Source organism: Grammomys surdaster, unplaced genomic scaffold (assembly GCF_004785775.1).
Source record: "Grammomys surdaster isolate TR1022 unplaced genomic scaffold, NIH_TR_1.0 168, whole genome shotgun sequence".
Taxonomy (NCBI): Eukaryota; Metazoa; Chordata; class Mammalia; order Rodentia; family Muridae; genus Grammomys; species Grammomys surdaster.
Genome location: NW_021604616.1, coordinates 4709707 through 4728311, shown reverse-complemented (window position 1 = coordinate 4728311; position 18605 = coordinate 4709707). Strand labels below are relative to the sequence as shown.

Sequence of the window (18605 nt, the reverse complement as noted above, 5' to 3'; positions counted from 1 at the left end):
TGGCTCACAATGATCATTAACTCCAGTGCCAGGGATCCAACACCTTAGTCTGCACTCTTGAGAACCATGTGGTACACATATGTACATATAGCTAAAACACTCATGCATATAAAAATAATTTTTAAGAAGATGGTAGACTTAAATAAAATCATATCAATAGCAACAATGAGTATAAAACAGAACACATTCACCAATTAAAAGACAGAGGTTGCAATACTGAATAAAAGGATTACACCCCTAGCCTGGACTGGTACGCAGATCACTAATCCTAGTTTCCTGAAAACCTGAGGCAGAAGTAGCATCAACACTTCTTGAAGTTCTCCCCTAGTGACTTGGTAAGAACCCATCTCAAAATTACAGTAACAAAATGTCAGGGAATGTAGCTCAGTAGTAGGTGGACTGCCAACATGTCCATGAATTCAGTACCCAGTGCCACCAGAAAAGGAAAGAAGTACGATCCTAATTCATGGGGTCTACTAAAATCTACACTCAAGTTATATAGCATGTCTATGTAAAAGGACAGGAAGGCTAAATACAAAAGTGTGAGGATGTCCATATCTGCATCAAGCAAAAGAGATTCTTGATCGGGTCTCATACCAGAAAAAAAGGATATTAAAATGGTAACAGAAAAAAACTGAATCACATTTACAAATTAGTTAAAAGTATTGTTTCTCTTTGACTTTCTTGATTTGTAATTGTACCCAGGCTGGTAACTAGCACTTGAGGAGACTGAGTAAAAGTTTTCAGACATTTGTAAATATTTTAAAACCAAAACCTAAGCATACTTTAAAAACTAAAATGTTCTGCTCTTTGAAAAAGCAAGTGGGGGGGGGTGGCTGGAGACATGGCTGCTCTTCCAGAGGACCTGAGTTCAATTCCCAGCAACCACATGGCGGCTCACCTGTAATGGTATCTGATGTCCTCTTCTGGTGTGTCTGAAAACAGTTACAATGTATTCAAATATATAAAAATAAATCTTTGAAAAAGCAAGTGTACAGAGGTACAAGCCTATAATTGAGTCATTAGAGAGGATGAGGTGGAAGGAATTACACTTCAGATGCACTTGCCTACACAGAACGATCTACCATATCATCCAGTTATATGTATAAGTCCAGTGGATAGACCTTTTGAAATCTAAGTCAACATACAGTGCAGACACCTGCATACCCATGTCTATTGTAGTGTTATTGACAAACACATAAGAGGAATAAAAATATTCTATATCTTAACTGTAGTGGTTACATGGGTATACGCGGTCATCAAAATTCCACAATTAAAATAGATGCACTTGACTATATGTAATTTAGACCTCAATATAAGATTGTTTAAAAGCAAAAACCTTTGTAACTCTAATCGACAAAACCTAGTGAAATGTCCAGCATGCTATTTACTAGAGCATAAGGGTCATGTCCTTAGCCTTAGAAACTGGGTCAAAAACTGACGTAAGCTCGTCTCTTAGTGTATGAGCCAACACCTTAAAAGATGAAGTCTACACAATGTGTAGAAAACAAAGAATCAAACACATTGAGACAAAGTGACTTCTCGAGAGATGGTTCACCAGTTAAGAACATTTATTCTTGTTGTCAAGAACGAGACTTTGATTCCCAGCACCTATATCACAGTTCCAAACCCTCTTATGTCCAGTTCCAGGGGATCTGATACATGCTTCTGGCTTCCATGAGCACACATGCAAAGAAGAAAAATATTCATACAAAAAAAGATAAATCCTTTAAAAAGTGATCTTCAAAAATGTGTATTCTGTGGGGAGGATTTTAGGACCTGAAATTGTATTCTGTTTAAAATTATATCAAAACATTGTATAAGAGTTATTTAATGTATCAACTGTATTGCTATAAAGTACTTTTAAAAACATAAAAATAAAGTACTTTAAAAAAACATAAAGCCAAGATTATGGATTATGAGTGGAAGTATGTCAAACAAAAAGAATAATCTTAAAGTATGACAGATAATTATTTATTGACTTTTCTACTAAAAATTATACTGGTAAAATAAGATAAGTTTAAGAAATAAATTTAATATTTTAATAAAATATTAAAATTTTCTGTACATTAAGGGTAAGCATAATGTTGAAGTGATGTTTTTGTACACTGTGTGAAGGTATGTCTGTGTCCTTCCTTGCCTGCCTAAGGCACCTTCTGATTTGTTAAAATAAAAAGCCTATGACTTACAGCAAAAAGGCAAGATAGGAAGGTGGGACAACTAGCAGAAAGAGAAACTCTGGGAAAGAGAAACGCCTGGGAGATTCCCTGCCTAGACTCAGAGGAAGTTGTACGAATAAAGCCGAGGAGAGGTAACTAGCCATGTGGCAGACATAGAATAATAAAAATGGGTAAATATAAGGTACAAGCTTCTGAGAACAGGTCTAGCTTATGGCCTAGGCATTTAATTAATAAATAATAATTCTCTGAGTTGTTATTTGGGAACTGGGGCATGGGTGGAAAAGCCACAGATACAACATTATGCTACACACACACACACATGTATACACACACACACAAGTCTGACAGGTAGAAGCAGCCGACAGAGGGATGGGCAGTATACCTGGTGCAAGGCTCAGGCTCCTTGCTGTGCTCCCAGTTTAGCTCCTTACAATACACATACCATTTTTTTTGAACAGGAAAAGGATCAAATGTATCTTTAAAAATAAAGCATCTAACTTTCTTGCAAACACACCTCTTTGCTATGACTTCAAGCTCTGAGGACTTCTCAAAGCTGTCAATATGGAACAGTTCAATGTGATGCTGTCTTCCTCCATCTTTATGGATCTCAAGACAAGCACATAAAAGAGTACAGAGGTTTCCTCAGAGTTGTTCCCACAGTATTTGGGACAGCACTAAGAAGCCTGTGCAAAGTACCAGATTTTATGGTCTCTGTACCTACAAGCTGAGAATCATTCTAAGCAAGAAGAACTATCAGTTCCCAGAGTGCTCTGCGACTCTGTCCTCCATCTACAAAGTGGCTATGAATCACAGATAGTGAAAACATGGATCTCAGAACCCTCTTGATGAGAACTACGGCACCATGGACTCTGTGTCCAGTCTCTTCTCTTCTTGTGTTCTTGAGTTGCTAATTTCTTCTGAATAATTCTCTTGGGTTTAGAGTTTTCTTCTTCTGACTTCCATGACTTTCCTTCTTAGGATCTTTGCTGATATGGATTTAATTTATTAATAGTCACTGTATCTTGTTGTTTTTTTTTTTAAATCATTATAATTGAGTAACAGCAGCTATACTAAACTAAAAATGATCTACTTTAATGACTGGTAAAAAGAAAACATTCACTAATTGATTATCTTGTTTAAGAATATATGAAATACTGAAATTAATATAAAACTAAATCCAATCATGTGCTAATTATGTTTATGCCTACAGCAATGTCATTTTTATCTTACCTGAAATCACATGCTGTAGTAAGTTCTGCTCCTCCACCCATAGCCCAGCCTTGAACCAGAGCAACGCTTATTAATGGTAGTCTGTATATTGAAGGAAAAATAGATGTGAGTAATTCTAACTTTAGTGTTCATTTATATACATCATCTTAAAATCTTTAACTTAATTTCGCAATGTTAATAACAGGAACCATCAAGGGCACCAGCAGAAGAAAAAATGGCATGATGCCAAAAACTAGCCGTGTTAGGGGCTAAACTCTAGAGTTTTAGGTTAAAACTCTAGTGCTGCAGCAGGTCAGAAAAGGACCTGCCAGAGTCACTGCCTGGCTTACAGGGAAGCAGACGGTAATTGTCTTCTAAATAAGGAACCTAGGATAGAACCTTTAGCTCTGCAGCAATCAGCACAGGCACTGTGAAACTATTTTCTCTATTTCATGGCTCTACAGCCAGGGTGGGGCTATCATGGTCATATCTCAGGGATAACCTGGTCTAAAACACAGAGCTATGAAATCAAGTATTTAAGACTTCCATCAAAAGACTAAATGGCCATATGCTGCTCCTATAATCTTAGCATTACTTATTGTTTAAACTAAACCTTACTGTTTCTTTTTATAAAGAACCACAAATATAAATACATATATATGGAGAAATAGATATATAAATATCTTGCCCTAACTCCTGTTTGTTTCTACCACACTGGAATATATGTTTGTTTTCTAGGTTAAAACTCTTTTTAAAAGATTATTTTATATGTCTGAGCATTTGGCCTAGGTGTCTATATTACGTACTCTATGTATGTGTCTACAGTCTTCAGGAACCAGAGGAAGATGTCAGAACCGGAGACATTGGTAAACACCTTCAATCCCAGCACTTGAGAGGCAGACACAAATGGATTTCTAAGGGTACAAGGTCATCCTGGTCTAGTGAGTTTCTGCACAGTCAGGGCTATAGAGTTGAAACCTTGTCTTAAGAAATAAAAGTGTATCATGTCAGAACAGTGTGAGAATACTATTAGGTAGATACAAAGTGTTTTCAAAGTATGCATTTTTTATAGATTCTAACCAAAATGGAAAGCTATTGGTCTAACTTGACTAAATATTTTTTAATACACCCTACTCCACTCACATAGAAAGGATTACTTAAATAAAAATAACTTAACCAGATGTTGTGTTACCTGTAATGTAGGCACTTATAAGATAAAAGCAAGAAAATCAGAAGTTTGAGGCCAGCCTCAACTAATAATAAGTCTGTGATCAAACTGGGATACATAATACTGTGCAAATAGATAGATAGATATATAGATATATAGATATATAGATAGATAGATAGATAGATAGATAGATAGATAGATAGATAGAAGAATGAAAAATAAACTTATCTTGAAGAAAGGACTGATAGCTTAGTGATTTAGAGTACTTGTTTTCTTGCAGAGGACCCAGGTTCAATCTCCAATCGCCAACATGGTAGCTAATAATTATCTGTAACTCCAGTTCCAGGGGATCTGATGCCTTCCTCTGGTCTCGGAAGGCTCTAGACACCCAGGCAAAAACTCATTCATATAAAATGATCTTTAAAAGAGAGTTTTAAACTAGAAAAATAAAAAGTAAGTTCCAGTGTGGTGGGAGTAAACAGGAGTTAAGGCAATGATATTTACAACAGTAATATTATGATTCTTATTTTTTTCTAGACTCTCAAATGAGTACTAAGAATACAAAAATTTTGAATAAGCATGCTTAAATATGATTTTTCTTAGTCTTCATAATTTTAAACTGCTTATATTAAGAATAAAAATAATCAGAAAGAGTGTTGGAGAGATGGCTCAGCAGTTAAGAGCACTGACTATTCTTCCCAAGGTTCTGAGTTCAGTTCCCAGCAACATCATGATGGTTCACAACCATCTGTAATGGGATCTGATAGAGATCTGGTATGTCTGAGAACGACAGTGTACTCACATACATAAAATCAACCTTAAAGACAAAATCAGAAAGAGATTCAAAGCGTACTGAGTGTGTAACCTCAAATGCACAGATTTTTTTTTTCTCCCTTCTAGATGCAAAGTAAATCCACTTTTGACAAAAAGCTTTTCAAAGTATTTCCCTATTCAGTTCTTCTGTCATGTGGATTCAGTCTGCTCCCTACGATTTCTCTCCATCCTGGGGGAGTCTTTGCATGTCTCCTCCTGACCAGCACCCTGCCTCTCCCCTGGCATCAGAACTTGCCTTTCCCCAAGTTCCCTGCAATAGCCTCACACTGCTTGCCTCACACTGTTACACCAAATCCTCCTTCCTTCTGTAAACTTCTGTCTTTAAAACTTTTGCCACTTCAGTGAGAAAAATAAATAATCTGGGTTACAGTCTGGCACACCTAATAATTATCTGTAACTCCAGTTCCAGGGGATCTGATGCCTTCCTCTGGTCTCGGAAGGCTCTAGACACCCAGGCAAAAACTCATTCATATAAAATCATCTTTAAAAGAGAGTTTTAAACTAAAAAAAATAAAAAGTAAGTTCCAGTGTGGTGGGAGTAAACAGGAGTTAAGGCAATGATATTTACAACAGTAATATTATGATTCTTATTTTTTTCTATATGAGCACTGTCTCTTAAACTGTTTTCCTATTTTCTTTGTTATTTACAAAACGATTTTCACCTCAAGACCATTTCACTCTATTATGGTGTAATAATCATCCAGCATTACAACAGCTACAATATAAAGCTCAGCTAGCTGTTTTTAAATGTACAAATAATACAGTAATAAATTATGAATCCTAGTCATTTCACTCTATTATGGTGTAATAATCATCCAGCATTACAACAGCCACAATATGAAGCTCAGCTAACTGTTTTTAAATGTACAAATAATACAGTAATAAATTATGAATCCTAGTCTGTTAAAAATCCTATTTTTAAAAGAAAGATACATTACCTCATAAATCTTGTTAAGGTGTTTTGCATGAACATAGATAAGGCCACTCCATTCTTTAAATAAAAATAAACAAAAAATATGATTATATTGTATAAGAGGTACTAGTTAAAATTCAGATTTTTAAAAGGAACACGGTCAAACTATTTGAAAATCAAAGTTTTCATTTCCAGTTCTCTGAGGCTGAAGTGTAAATGGTGGTATGAGTTCTCCCAGATCTTGAGCGCAGGATGGCACAAGGTGTGCCAGACTGTAACCCGGATTATTTATTTTTCTCACTGAAGTGGCAAAAGTTCTAAAGACAGAAGTTTACAGAAGGAAGGAGGATTTGGTGTAACAGTGTGAGGCAAGCAGTGAGAGTGGCAAGGAAGGCGTGGCAGCGGGAATGGGGCATCCTCAGTCAGCAGGCAGAGGTGAATGGCTATGTTCAGCCTGCTTGCTTTCACTCAGATCAGGACCCAGCCTGCACAAAGTGTCACCCACATTTACAGTGTTCTTCCCATCACAGTTAACTCAAGCTCTATAATTCCTCGCAAGCATGTTCAAAGCTTTATTGCCAAGGTGACTCTAAATCTATCAAGTTGACAACCATGCATGATAATTACAGCTTCCTAGGACAGGGTTCCATGCACAGTAGCTTGGGGAAACGTAAGACTCTCCCACCTGCTACTGCTAAGAAAGTGTATGTAAAATACAGAAGTCAGAATGAGCTCTGATTCCTAGGTTTTTCATAAAAGCCATACTTTTTTTCAACCCAGTATAATCTGGCTTCCAACCTTGTCCCAAACATTTTAATACTCCATTTGTCAAAATAAATGAGTTTTCCTTACTCCGTAACATCTTCTCGTCAAATTAACATTAGTATCTTGACTCTGGTCCTCTCTCTAAGAACAGGTTTTACTCCTGACTGTTTACCTGCTATGGGACTGCTTCTTTGCAGTCTTCTCCCTTGACTCCTCCCACTCAGCCAATCCCCTAGATGTCTGGACTCTCCCAAACCCAGGCCATAACTCTCTCTCTCTTATTCATTCGCTCTCTTTTCTTTGAAAGCTTCATCTGCTCCCACTGCTGGCTGAATGTCTACTAGACCTCTCCACTTTCAACCAATCGTTCCTCAGGCTCAGCACTGCTAAACTTACCAGCAGTAAGAGCACAGTCTGGGTTGTTTTTGTTTGTTTTTTGGTTTGTTTTGTTTTGGTTTTGGTTTTTCGAGACAGGGTTTCTCTTTATAGCCTGGGCTGTCCTGGAACACACTCTGTAGACCAAGCTGGCCTCGAACTCAGAGATCCGCCTGCCTCTGCCTCCCAAGTGCTGGAATTAAAGGTGTGCGCCACTACAGTTTTAGTTCTAACTCGTAGCAACAGCATACATGTGAGCAAACCATGACAATGAGCTTACTTCCTCATCCACAGGAGTAAGGAATAGATACAGAAACTGGCTGACAGTACAGCGGGAAAGACAACCATCTGTCCATTCTGTAGGCTGCACACACCCAGGCTGCTTGGTTTCTAGAAGCATTAGCCATGGTCAGCAGGCTCAGAATGGTGATGCTATTACCAATTCCTCTAGCTCACAAAATCCTCCTCATCAGGACCAAGCTGGGCCTCCTCAGCTCCTCCTTTCAATTATTGCCAATATTTACTTTCTGTTTTCATTTCTGTTTAAACTACACTAGTCTGGACATGTTCCTCAGCTCATGGGCTTAAAAGTTAAAAAAAAAAAAATTAAAAACCCCAAAACTTTACTTCCTAACCAATTTTTCTGTATTTAGTTTCTTCTTCTTAGATATAATCTCCATCCTGCTGCCTGGTAACCCTTCCTGTAGGATAATGATTTCCAGTCACCAGCAGAATGAACTCTAAGCTCTTGAAAAGACCAACTTGCACATTATCCTTAAGTCTGTTACTAACATCATTGTTAACTCCTATACCCTTCAACCAAGAATCTTAACTTCAAACATCTGGCAATCCTCTAAACACTATGTGCATAGCATACTACATCATATATAGCAACACATAACACAGACAAACATGCACACACTCACATGTACACACACTCTATTTTGCTCATACCAGCATACACATCACACATATACACACACACACAAGCATGCACACACAGATGAGTACACATACTGTTTTGCTTATATCAGCCCATCATATAATACACACATAAGCATACACACATATGGACACACATTTACTGTGTTTTGCTCACATAAGCCTGTCATATAACAAACATGCATACACGTATTCAAGTGTACACACACACACACACACACACACGCTCCCTGTTTTGTTCACACCAGCCCATCATCTGTTTTTACTAGCTAGGAGCTAAGGAATATAACAAGCCCTCAATAACCTTAATGGAACAACCATTAAGGTATTATGTTCCCCACTCCCCAACACACACTTTCTTTCATGCTTGAAGTAACCAAAATGAGTGTCAATGAAGAAACAACTAAATTCAATTGAGGCACAGAAATGTGGGGTGACTTTACATAGGAGAAGGGGCAATGGAAAATGCTAGGCTTATGCAATAAGTTACTTGGTGCTGACAGTATGTAACAATACAATACTAGTAAAAATTACATAATGTAAAATGTGTTTTGACTATACATACATTGTAAAACAGGTAATTAATTCTGGTCCAAAATACCTAGGAATGACATTTAATTTGGTTAGGTAGGCATAGTGGCACACACCTTAAACCCTAACACTTGGGAGGCAGAGACAGGAGAATCTCTGTGAGATCCAGGCCAGCTTGGACTAGAAAATGAAGAAGCAGAACAGGAGGAGGAAGAAATATTAATTCTTCACCCAAAGCTGCAGGGTCAAATACTCATTTATTTCCCAGAGTTGAAAGAAGAAAAGAAGTCAGGGGTCTAGAGACTATGTCCCAGTAGTTAAGAACACTAGCTACTCCTCCAGGGACCAGGGTTCAATTTTCAGCACCCACACTCTAGCTCACAGTATGTGTAACTTCCATTCCAGGGGATCGAATGTCCTGCTGTGTTTTCCCTGAGAATAAATGTGATACTCAGGCACACACAAACATTTTTTTTTTAAAGTTAAAGAAAGAAGTCAACAACAACAAACAGTACCAGGCAAGTAGAGGACAGTACCACGGAATAGCCACAGAAAAGAAAGCTCAGGTACAGGCATCTGGGAAGCACTGGAGAGAGGACTGGAGAGCTACAACAGATGTGGTTTTCATCTGTCTATATCCTGAGAGCCAGCTTCACCTAGGACATCCCAATAATACAATAACAACCCTGACAAAACATGTACAATCCTCAGTGTGTGTACAGAAAGCAGGAGCATCAATCTCCTCCACTCTTGCATGCATCTTGAGTATAAAAACTCCCATCGTGCAAAGTATCTCATTCGATGACCATAAGTACCTGTTTTATGGAATAGTCAACTCCTTTCAAATTCAGAGAGATTTTTTGAAAATAAGTAACTTGTCTATATATTACTACGGCTAAAATGAAATTGTACCAGAGTGGCAACAAACCCAAAGCATTTAGACAGAAAGTTGGGGGATGCTGTAGACATTTAAGCAACAAAGACCTAAACAGTAATTTGGCCGAAGAGTAACAGAGGAGGTCAGGGAGAAGGACACTTTTCACAGTAGGTTAAGACTGTGAAGCTTTCTAAGCATTAAGCCTTTCCTTGACACATTACACCCACTTGCTGCAAAGTAAGCAATTTTATGTTTCCCTACACACTTAAATTTACAACTGTGGACTTTGATTTCTTCAGCTCTCTAAAGGGATTTTTCAAAGTCTCTAGAATATCTGTGGCATAAAACCATAATCTTACAAATGAATTCTATGTACACATTTTTTTATGGTTTGCTTCCTTTCCATAACTCTTCAGGGCTAACTCTTGTGTTGCATTAGTCCTTCTCCTGCCTACCATAGCTTCGAGTAAGATGCAACTGTGTAACAGGGACAACTGTAGTTCTTTTCTTCGTCATGACACAAAAGAGCCCAAACAAAACCAGCTTCTTAAGTGACCTGTGACCATACAAGGAAAGAGCTTAGGAACAGAATATTGCCAGGGATGACAATCATGGGGATATGAAGGTTTCACTGGATTTTCTCTTTCTGTGGACATCTGGAAATTTTCTTTAAAAAATTTAGTTGACAAAATTGCAGTGGCAAAACAACAACGTAATTATATTTAAAAGATAAGTTATTTAATAATCTTTTAAAGCATTTTATATTATTTAGAGGACAATCGTAATCCACTTATTAAATTGACATATATCTCAGTTACTTCAGCATTCCCAGAAATCATATTCACCAAACATACAGACATCACTGACACATCTGTAACACAAAGCATCAACATGCTGGATCCGGAAGAGCCTCACTGAGAGAACCCAACTACAGTGTGAACTCTCAGTAAGAGTCTCATGGTCTCAGCTGCAAGTGTTAGATGATTTATACATTCACAGAGCTGCAACTCATGTTAAGTGTGTGAGCTCCTCAGCTCCAAGACTTTAAGTTTCATAATTACAAAACTTATCATTACTTCCCAGTGCATTCTTAACAAATACAGTCTATTTGAAAAACTGGTTCAGAAATTTTAAACACACCAGTTCTCCACTTGTCACTTTTGAAATTATCATATGACAAAAATATTCTATACTCTACAAATATTATTTTAACTCTGAATATTACCTTTTAAAAAGTTGGATATAATGGCTCATATCTATAATCCTAGCTCTCAGAAGACTGAGACAGGAGGATTTCAGGGACTTTCAGTTTAGTCAATGATACATAAAGTGCATAAAGGAGTTCCAGGATAGTCTGAGCTACAGAGTAAGATCACACACATGTGCATGCTCATACACACGGTACATACAGGGCTCGAGGAACTTTCACAGGTGAGAGACCTAAGGAATCATGATGGCCTGAATCAGACTCCAAAGCAGAAACGAACACAACGAACCCATACCACTAATTGATGGACTTTCTTTTCTCTCCTCTCGTATACCACTCTGACATGTAAAGATAAATACATATCTAATGTGCACAACTTGAGTTAGTAGACATCACCAATTCAACTATCACCACCCATTTGTGCTGTAGGTATATCCACCAATTCAAGTATTTTCTGCCATTTGTTTTATCATCAGTGTAGGGTGTGTGTATAAGAACATTGATGGATGGACTGTAGCATTGCTTGTTACAGACAATATGCTATAGCACTAATTTGTCATGTGTAATGGAAATTAAATTTCCCATATTTTACCCTTAGTACCTGTGAGATCACCATTCTGCTCTGTGCTTCAGTGAGCTTCACTATTTGAGAGCATGCATCCTAGATCATAGAGCTGAGTTTCATCAACAGTAAAATACCAATGTTGGCACATAAGTTGTTGACAAATCTTTACACTGAAGGAATATGCTAAAACCAAGGGCAGAGAGTACAGGTAGTGGGGGCTCAGTACTATTCTTACAACTTTCTCACAATACCAAAATTTCTAAAATTTAAATTTTTCTTTAAAAATATTCAATCAATTACAAAAGAAGAGGTGTAGGAGAAACTGCTGGAGGGAAAGAACAATACTAAAAGCAAGAGACACTCATTTTCCAAAACACAGGGACATCCTAGAGTGCTCCGCTTGGCCCACAAAGATGAGTCATCTCAGCGTGTCAGCCAAAATGTCTTTTATAGATACCTTGTAGGGAAGACCCTAGCATTGTCTTGTTTTCCTTACAAATTTCCCTTATTATTCCCCTTATAAATCTTTATACTTGATCACAAAACAAAATAAACCAAATCAAACAAAAACTACTGTTTGAAGAGTTATAACAATAAGCACATAGGTAAAACATGACTTTCTCAGCCATGTCTGATGAGAGCAGTCTCCCACGGCCTATGTACTTACTTCTGGAGTTGAGAGTGCCTTCACAGCATTCAGATCAGATCCTGAGCAAAAAGTATTTTTTGCTCCATGGACAATGAGGCCTTTTCCTTCTGTCCAATTTTCTAATTCAATTACTTTTTCCAAAAGTTCTAGCATCATGATACCTATCAGACGAGAGATGAAACACACACACATCTGAGAGATGATAAAAACAGTAAAGTGCTAAGCAAGACTGCTAGGACAGATACTTCATAAATATTTACAGTAGATTTACCAAATGCTTATTGTTTTGATACAATGGAATATACAAACAAAGTATAAAAAACAGATGCTGCCTTAAAATTTTAAATTCATTACTCTATGTATCTTAAGAAACCAGACAAATGTATTTAGGTAGAAAAATAAGAATGTATCATACATGTCCTAGGAATAGAAAACTTAGACTATATTATAGTGGACACTGTGATAAGGAAAACTTCCTTCTTATGGTAAAGAGAGCAGCTACATGTTGTCTCTGAACAGGCTCAGTGACCACTATGAGCAGAACATAGCTGTAAGATTTTATGAGTCTCCAGGGACAAGAAATCTACCACAAAGTGAGATTCGAACCGTCTTCTCAGCAGCATGAGTGAGTGTTCAGTTAGGTCTGGAAAGGACTAACGAACACAGAATAAACAAAGGCCACGGCTGAAAACCTGACACACCTGAGGCACAGTATAAAATTTCTTTACAGATCTACCAGCAGTAAAGTCAATGGCTTACACATGAGATTGTTATCATATGGAAACAGCAGAGAGTGTCCTTTCAAGTTCTAATAAATAACCTACATCTATGCACATCATGGCTCATAATATCTGCAATATGATTACTGGGATTTAAAAATACTTCTCATGGGACTTGGTTTTGGAAAAAAATACCCCATAAGGTCAATAATTACTATTCTGCCATAACCAAAAGTGACAGGGCTACAGTAAATGTTAGATCAATGTTATGAATTCACAAATCACTAACGAAGTCATCCTTTCTAAGTGCTACCTACTTAAAATAGAAACTTCTTAAAATAGAAACTGCTTAAAAATAATCTTGCGTGCAAAATATTTACAGTTTGGGAGACAACAATCTATACATTTAGGGTAAGAATAAATCTATGTAGACAAACCTGTATCTTCAATCACAAATGATATTTAAGTGCCTAAACAATAATGGTGACCATGAATATAAAAACTATACCACTCATTCATTTTAAACTCAGTCTTCATGAGGACTCAACCCTAACAAAGAATTACAGGTAGTTAAGGAATGTTGGAAATGGGAGAAATATCTTCTCCAGGGAAGAAAGAGTGCTTGGTTATCCAAAACCAAATGGTCAGTGTTTGAAAACATATACAGACAAGTAACATTATACAGACTGAGCAGGTTACACTTATGCATTCAGGGATACAAACACACCACACACACACACACACACAGACAGACACACACACACAGACACAGGGAGGGAGAGACAGAGAGACTGAGAGACAGAGATAAACAATTAATGAAAAAGAGTTCATGAACATAAACTTAAAACAAGGCAGAGTGCCAGGCCATGGTGGTGCACACCTTTAATCCCAGCACTTGGGAGGCAGAGGCAGGTGGATTTCTGAGTTCGAGGTCAGCCTGGTCTACAGAGTGAGTTCCAGGACAGCCAGGACTATACAGAGAAACCCTGTCTCAAACAAACAAACAACAACAACAACAACAAAAAGGCAGGGTGTATATGGGGGAGCATATAAAGAGGACAGAGAAGAGGGAAATGATGTAGTTATATTATAATCTCAAAAAGTAAAAATCTTAGAAATTAAAACATATTAGTAGGCAATGGTAGAAACTAACAATGACAGTTATAACAGTGTACAGAATATCTTTGAAATCTTTTCCCCTCGCTTCCTAGTAGTATTTGCTAACAATAAACATATCAAAATTTAATATGGTTAACACAGTACAATGGTAAAACATATTGACTTAGCAGTGTCCATTTTTATGAAGATTTGTATTCATGACATAAAAATTATCATATGGATAGTTACAAAAATATTTCTGGTTCTCATTATAGAAAATGATATCTGTGTACATATATTCTACAAAGAATACCAAGACTTTCAAAATGTTTTTTTCATCAGGAAAAGACCAGAAAAACCAGGATAGTAGGCTACGACTTAGTGTCATTCTGTGTCTGGAGAAGGCAGGCCTCTCATACCTGAGAAGGCATTCATTTTATTAGGATTGTTTAGTGTCAGAATGCCAATGCCATTCTGCTTCTTCTGAAGGTCAATGGATCCACCAGGAAACTGCTCCAGTACCTTCTTTACTTCCTCCTCATGGAAGCCGTGAGTTGTGTTATAAAGCGACACTCCTGTTTGTAAGAGTTTTGTTCTTACAGACAGAGATGAAGCCAAAAGACTTTTTGCCATTTCTAGAAAAGAAAAAAAGTATACAGTTGTTGCAATGAAGAGACCCATTCTTATGTCTAAATTTCCACCCAGAAGTGATTATTAATATTATTCAATGTTAGTATGTTACACATATCAGTAATTTTCTTTTCCTCTCACAAGGCTAATGGATGTTATGGGTTAGAACTAATATATTCTTTCAGATTTAGAAGTGCTTTACCAGAAAATACCAAAAAAAATATTAGCAAACATAATTGAGAAAACCCAGTTTGACTGGTGTCATCCTACACATTACCAGAGAAAGACTGAAATGTGAACTCTCTGTAGGTGGAAACAAAATGTGTCTGCTTCTACTGGTGCTGATATTTTGACTTACTCAATTATGTTCTCCTTCATTTCCTCTCTACTGGTCAGTCTTATTCCCTCCACAACACCCTTCATGTTTTGGGAAAAGACATTTGAAGCTACTTTTACCCTCTCACCAAGAGAAGGGCACACAGAGTAGGTGTCATGGTTCTGCTGGATCTGCTTCTGGTCTAGAAAAACGTAAGTTCTCAAGATCGAGGATTCAAATTGAAAAGTTGAGTCGCCTACATTTCCCGAAGTAAGCCTAATGAATTTAGTACTCTTACCAAGTGTGTGTGTGTATGTGTGTGTGTACGTGCACTCACACTCTGCAAATTATTTGGTTTTGAGTATGTTTCAGTATAGAGATAACTCAACTAGGAAATTAATTTGAAGCAAAAGTTCTGATCTTCCACAAACTGATTATAATATCAAACGCAAATGCTAAGAAATTTGATTATGATTTAGATGGGTATTTAAAGAATATTAATTTGTCAGTATTTTTACAATGCTTTGTTTAGGAAAAGGACAAGAAATTAAAGTATAAAATATAGAGTTAAGGCTTAGAAATCATTGGCCTTTTAATTGTTTTTATAGGTTGGTAGAATCTATATACATATGTATGTACATATACACACACACACACACACACATTTGGTAAGAGGTCGGCCTACTTTACCTAGACATATTGTCTAACCCTCCAACATCTGGCATGGTTAGTATAAATGGTATCAGATCATACCCCTTCACCCTCAAATTACTGAACAATTAGATATTATGTAATGTATTGCTTTGCCTCGTTAGAATTAAACACTTTTCCAAGAAAGTCTTCTACTATGACATGTGCCCATTCTTCTATTAATTCCCCAGTTTTCTCTTCCTCCTTCGTTCTGTGTCTCTCTTTCAACACTGAGCCATCGTTTCTGTACTTCTTTCAGATTCCTTGTCTACACCAGTGTAATTCAAAGAACAGCTCAAGCCTGCTAGACTCACTGACCGAAATGTTGGAAATCCAATTGTAACAATGTGCTAGTAGCTTGTTGTGCATACTTTCATCCCAATTTTAAATACATAAACTCAATGGTTAAAATCATTTACCACTGATCCAGACAACCCAAGTTTCCTTTCCAGCTGGTAATTCCAGCTCCAGGAAACCTAGGTCTCTTCTGACCTCCCATTCTTGTGCCTGCCCACCACACCCCCATATACACTATTAAAAATAACTTTTTTTAAAGATACATGATGGCTCTGGTGCTAAGATGATAAGATGTTAGACATTGGTGAATTAGTGTAGTATCTGAAAATATAAGTAAATAGAATTTAAGAGTCTAGTGCTGTCTTAGAGTAGACACACATCAACTGCTTATATTTGCTTTAATCCTGGGAACACAAGGCAATGAAAATGTCTGAGTTACAATGTTATGAAACTTTCTTCAGGGGGAAAAATTAAATTAGGTCATGTGGTAGGTCAGTAAAGCAGCTGTCCTATCAGGAAACACATCATTCCAGGTGAACATGCTCACTGCCTCTGGCCATCTGGGACCAAAGGTTTCCCTCTCCAATTTCTACATGCTAGTTCTTCTATTAAAAGTCCTTAAACTGTACTAGAAAGCTAACATAATCCCATATTTAAAACAATTAGCATAAGGAAGTAAACAAAGAAAATTCAGAAGGTACTTTAGAATGAAATATATAACCTGTTTTTCAAGTTTTCACATTGCACACCACCCACACCTCTCCTCACACACACCAAAGGAAACAACTTTCATTTCCTCAAATCTTGATTTTTATCATCCCAAATTTCAGCACATACACTGTTACAGGTTTTTGGTTTTTTTTTTGTTTTTTTTACCAGAGAGTAATTTCAAGCCATTTTCTCTAAGTTCCTAGACAACATAAAATCCATCTCCACTACCCAACAGCTGTGGTCACCTCAAACACTATCATTAACTTCTTTTTTTTTTTTTTTGACAAGTCGACCTACTAAATTCAGATGCCCCGAAGGCATCCGAAGTGCTGAGAACTGTGCCTGGCAAACAGGAATTTCCAAGAATTTTCTTAAAACAATTTGGTAGGGTTAAGGCCCTGACTGACCACAAGGCTAACTCACCATCTAGACGGTTCATTCTTGTAATTCACCTTTTTGCCTTAGTGACAAGTATCCTCTGTAACGCCTCAGCTAGCTGTTAACTAATTGGTTCTCAAGCCATAGTTCAATAAGGTATCCAGGAAACAAACAAAAGAAACCTGTCATCTTCCCAAGAATTCACAATTCTTCTACCTGTCAGGCCCCTAGAAGGGTGCTATTTCTTTAAGTCTTTGATCAGTCTTGGTCATATCTCTAAACGTGTAGCACCGAGAACAAGAAACAATAACACGTTAGAGAATCCGACGTGAAAGTTAGGAAATGAAGACATGCTAAAGTGTGATGTCCTCGCCTTTCCAATTCACAACTCCTTGGGATCTGATAAAAGTGGGGACGGGGTAGGATACCTTTAGTAGTTCCCATCAAAGTTGAGTTGCTCCTCTTGTTGAAAAGTTGGCTTCACGAAACAGAGATGTAAGAAATGTTTTAAACAAGCAAGATCATTTCCTCACAAGTAGACAGATATTCTAGAGATCGCATGGAACATTACCTCAGTTCTCACAAGGGATTCCAAAGTATTCAGAAATTAGCTCAGAGTTGACCTCAAACCTCCTCATCCTTTTTGAACTTGCCAACGCCGCGGGTTTCCCACGTTCTCTGTAACTAACGCCTCAGGACTTGCCAGAGCCCTCCGGAACCTCGCGAGCCATGCACGGCGGCGCCAGAGCCAGCAGAGGGCAGTGCGCCTGCGCAGTGAGCCCGTGCGCAGCCGCGCGCCCCTCGCTCGGGATTCGCCCGGAAAGGCGCTCCTCCCCCATCGCGCCACAGCACGTTGGCCGGGGTGCTTGGAAAAGGGGGGCATCTCCGCGGCCTGACACTCGGCGCAGCCTTGCCGCCGGCCTGCAGCCCCTGCCTCTGATTTCCCTTTGCGTGTTCTGAGACCCTCTTCCTCTTCCCGCACCCCACCTTCCGCTGCGCGCGACCCTCTTCCGGCTTCCACACGGCTCCCGGGCCTGTTTCCGCTCCTGGTATGCTCCCTGAGGCCCTTCTTTGGCCAGAGCCCCTGGGTTAGCCGAAGGAACTCTGGTGGCCCGGAAGTCCCGCCCCTTCCCATCAGATTCTTCATTTCTGGAACTTTTTCCCCAGATGTTGCAAGCTAGAGGAGGGAGCTCAGGTTTTATCCATGATTGACATTTCCTTGATTTAGGGTTCAGACAAGGGAAAGGAGGCCACCCAAATACTTCCTACCCTGTTTGGCTGCAAATGGAAGAAGGGAAAGATAAGAGAAGGGGAGAGAAAGGTAAAGAGCACTGAGCCTTCTTGGGTTTAAGAGTTGCTGTGGGCAGTATTTTGTCGTCTATCAAAAAATATTTAGCAGATTTTTGTGACATGATTGTGTCATGAGCTCTTCAAAGACATGAAGCAAACGAAAACAATCCTCCATTGAAATTTTATCACAGAGAAAGGCCTCAGATTAAGTTTTAGGTAGATGATATCAAAGATAATGTGGTTGAAACATTTTAATCAGTA

The 18605-nt window shown here is 38.1% G+C and overlaps 1 protein-coding gene across 3 annotated transcripts in view; it reads right to left on the bottom strand.

Annotated features, from left to right (window-relative positions):
• The window catches only part of Echdc1 (ethylmalonyl-CoA decarboxylase 1), a 25315-nt gene extending 7144 nt beyond the window's left edge, over window positions 1-18171 (bottom strand). The window contains exons 1-5 of one of the 3 annotated variants that reach the window (XM_028766418.1): window positions 18042-18171; window positions 14452-14667; window positions 12234-12376; window positions 6330-6382; window positions 3411-3491 (exon numbers count right to left, since the gene is read on the bottom strand). In XM_028766418.1, coding sequence (XP_028622251.1) covers window positions 3411-3491; window positions 6330-6382; window positions 12234-12376; window positions 14452-14665 — 491 coding nt within the window. In that variant the 5' untranslated portion in view covers window positions 14666-14667; window positions 18042-18171. Of the gene's footprint in view, window positions 1-3410; window positions 3492-6329; window positions 6383-12233; window positions 12377-14451; window positions 14668-15020; window positions 15042-17625; window positions 17811-18041 lie in introns of those variants that run through there. The other 2 variants (XM_028766416.1, XM_028766417.1) reach the window with 2 other exon arrangements.
• Between the last annotated feature and the right edge of the window lie 434 nt (window positions 18172-18605).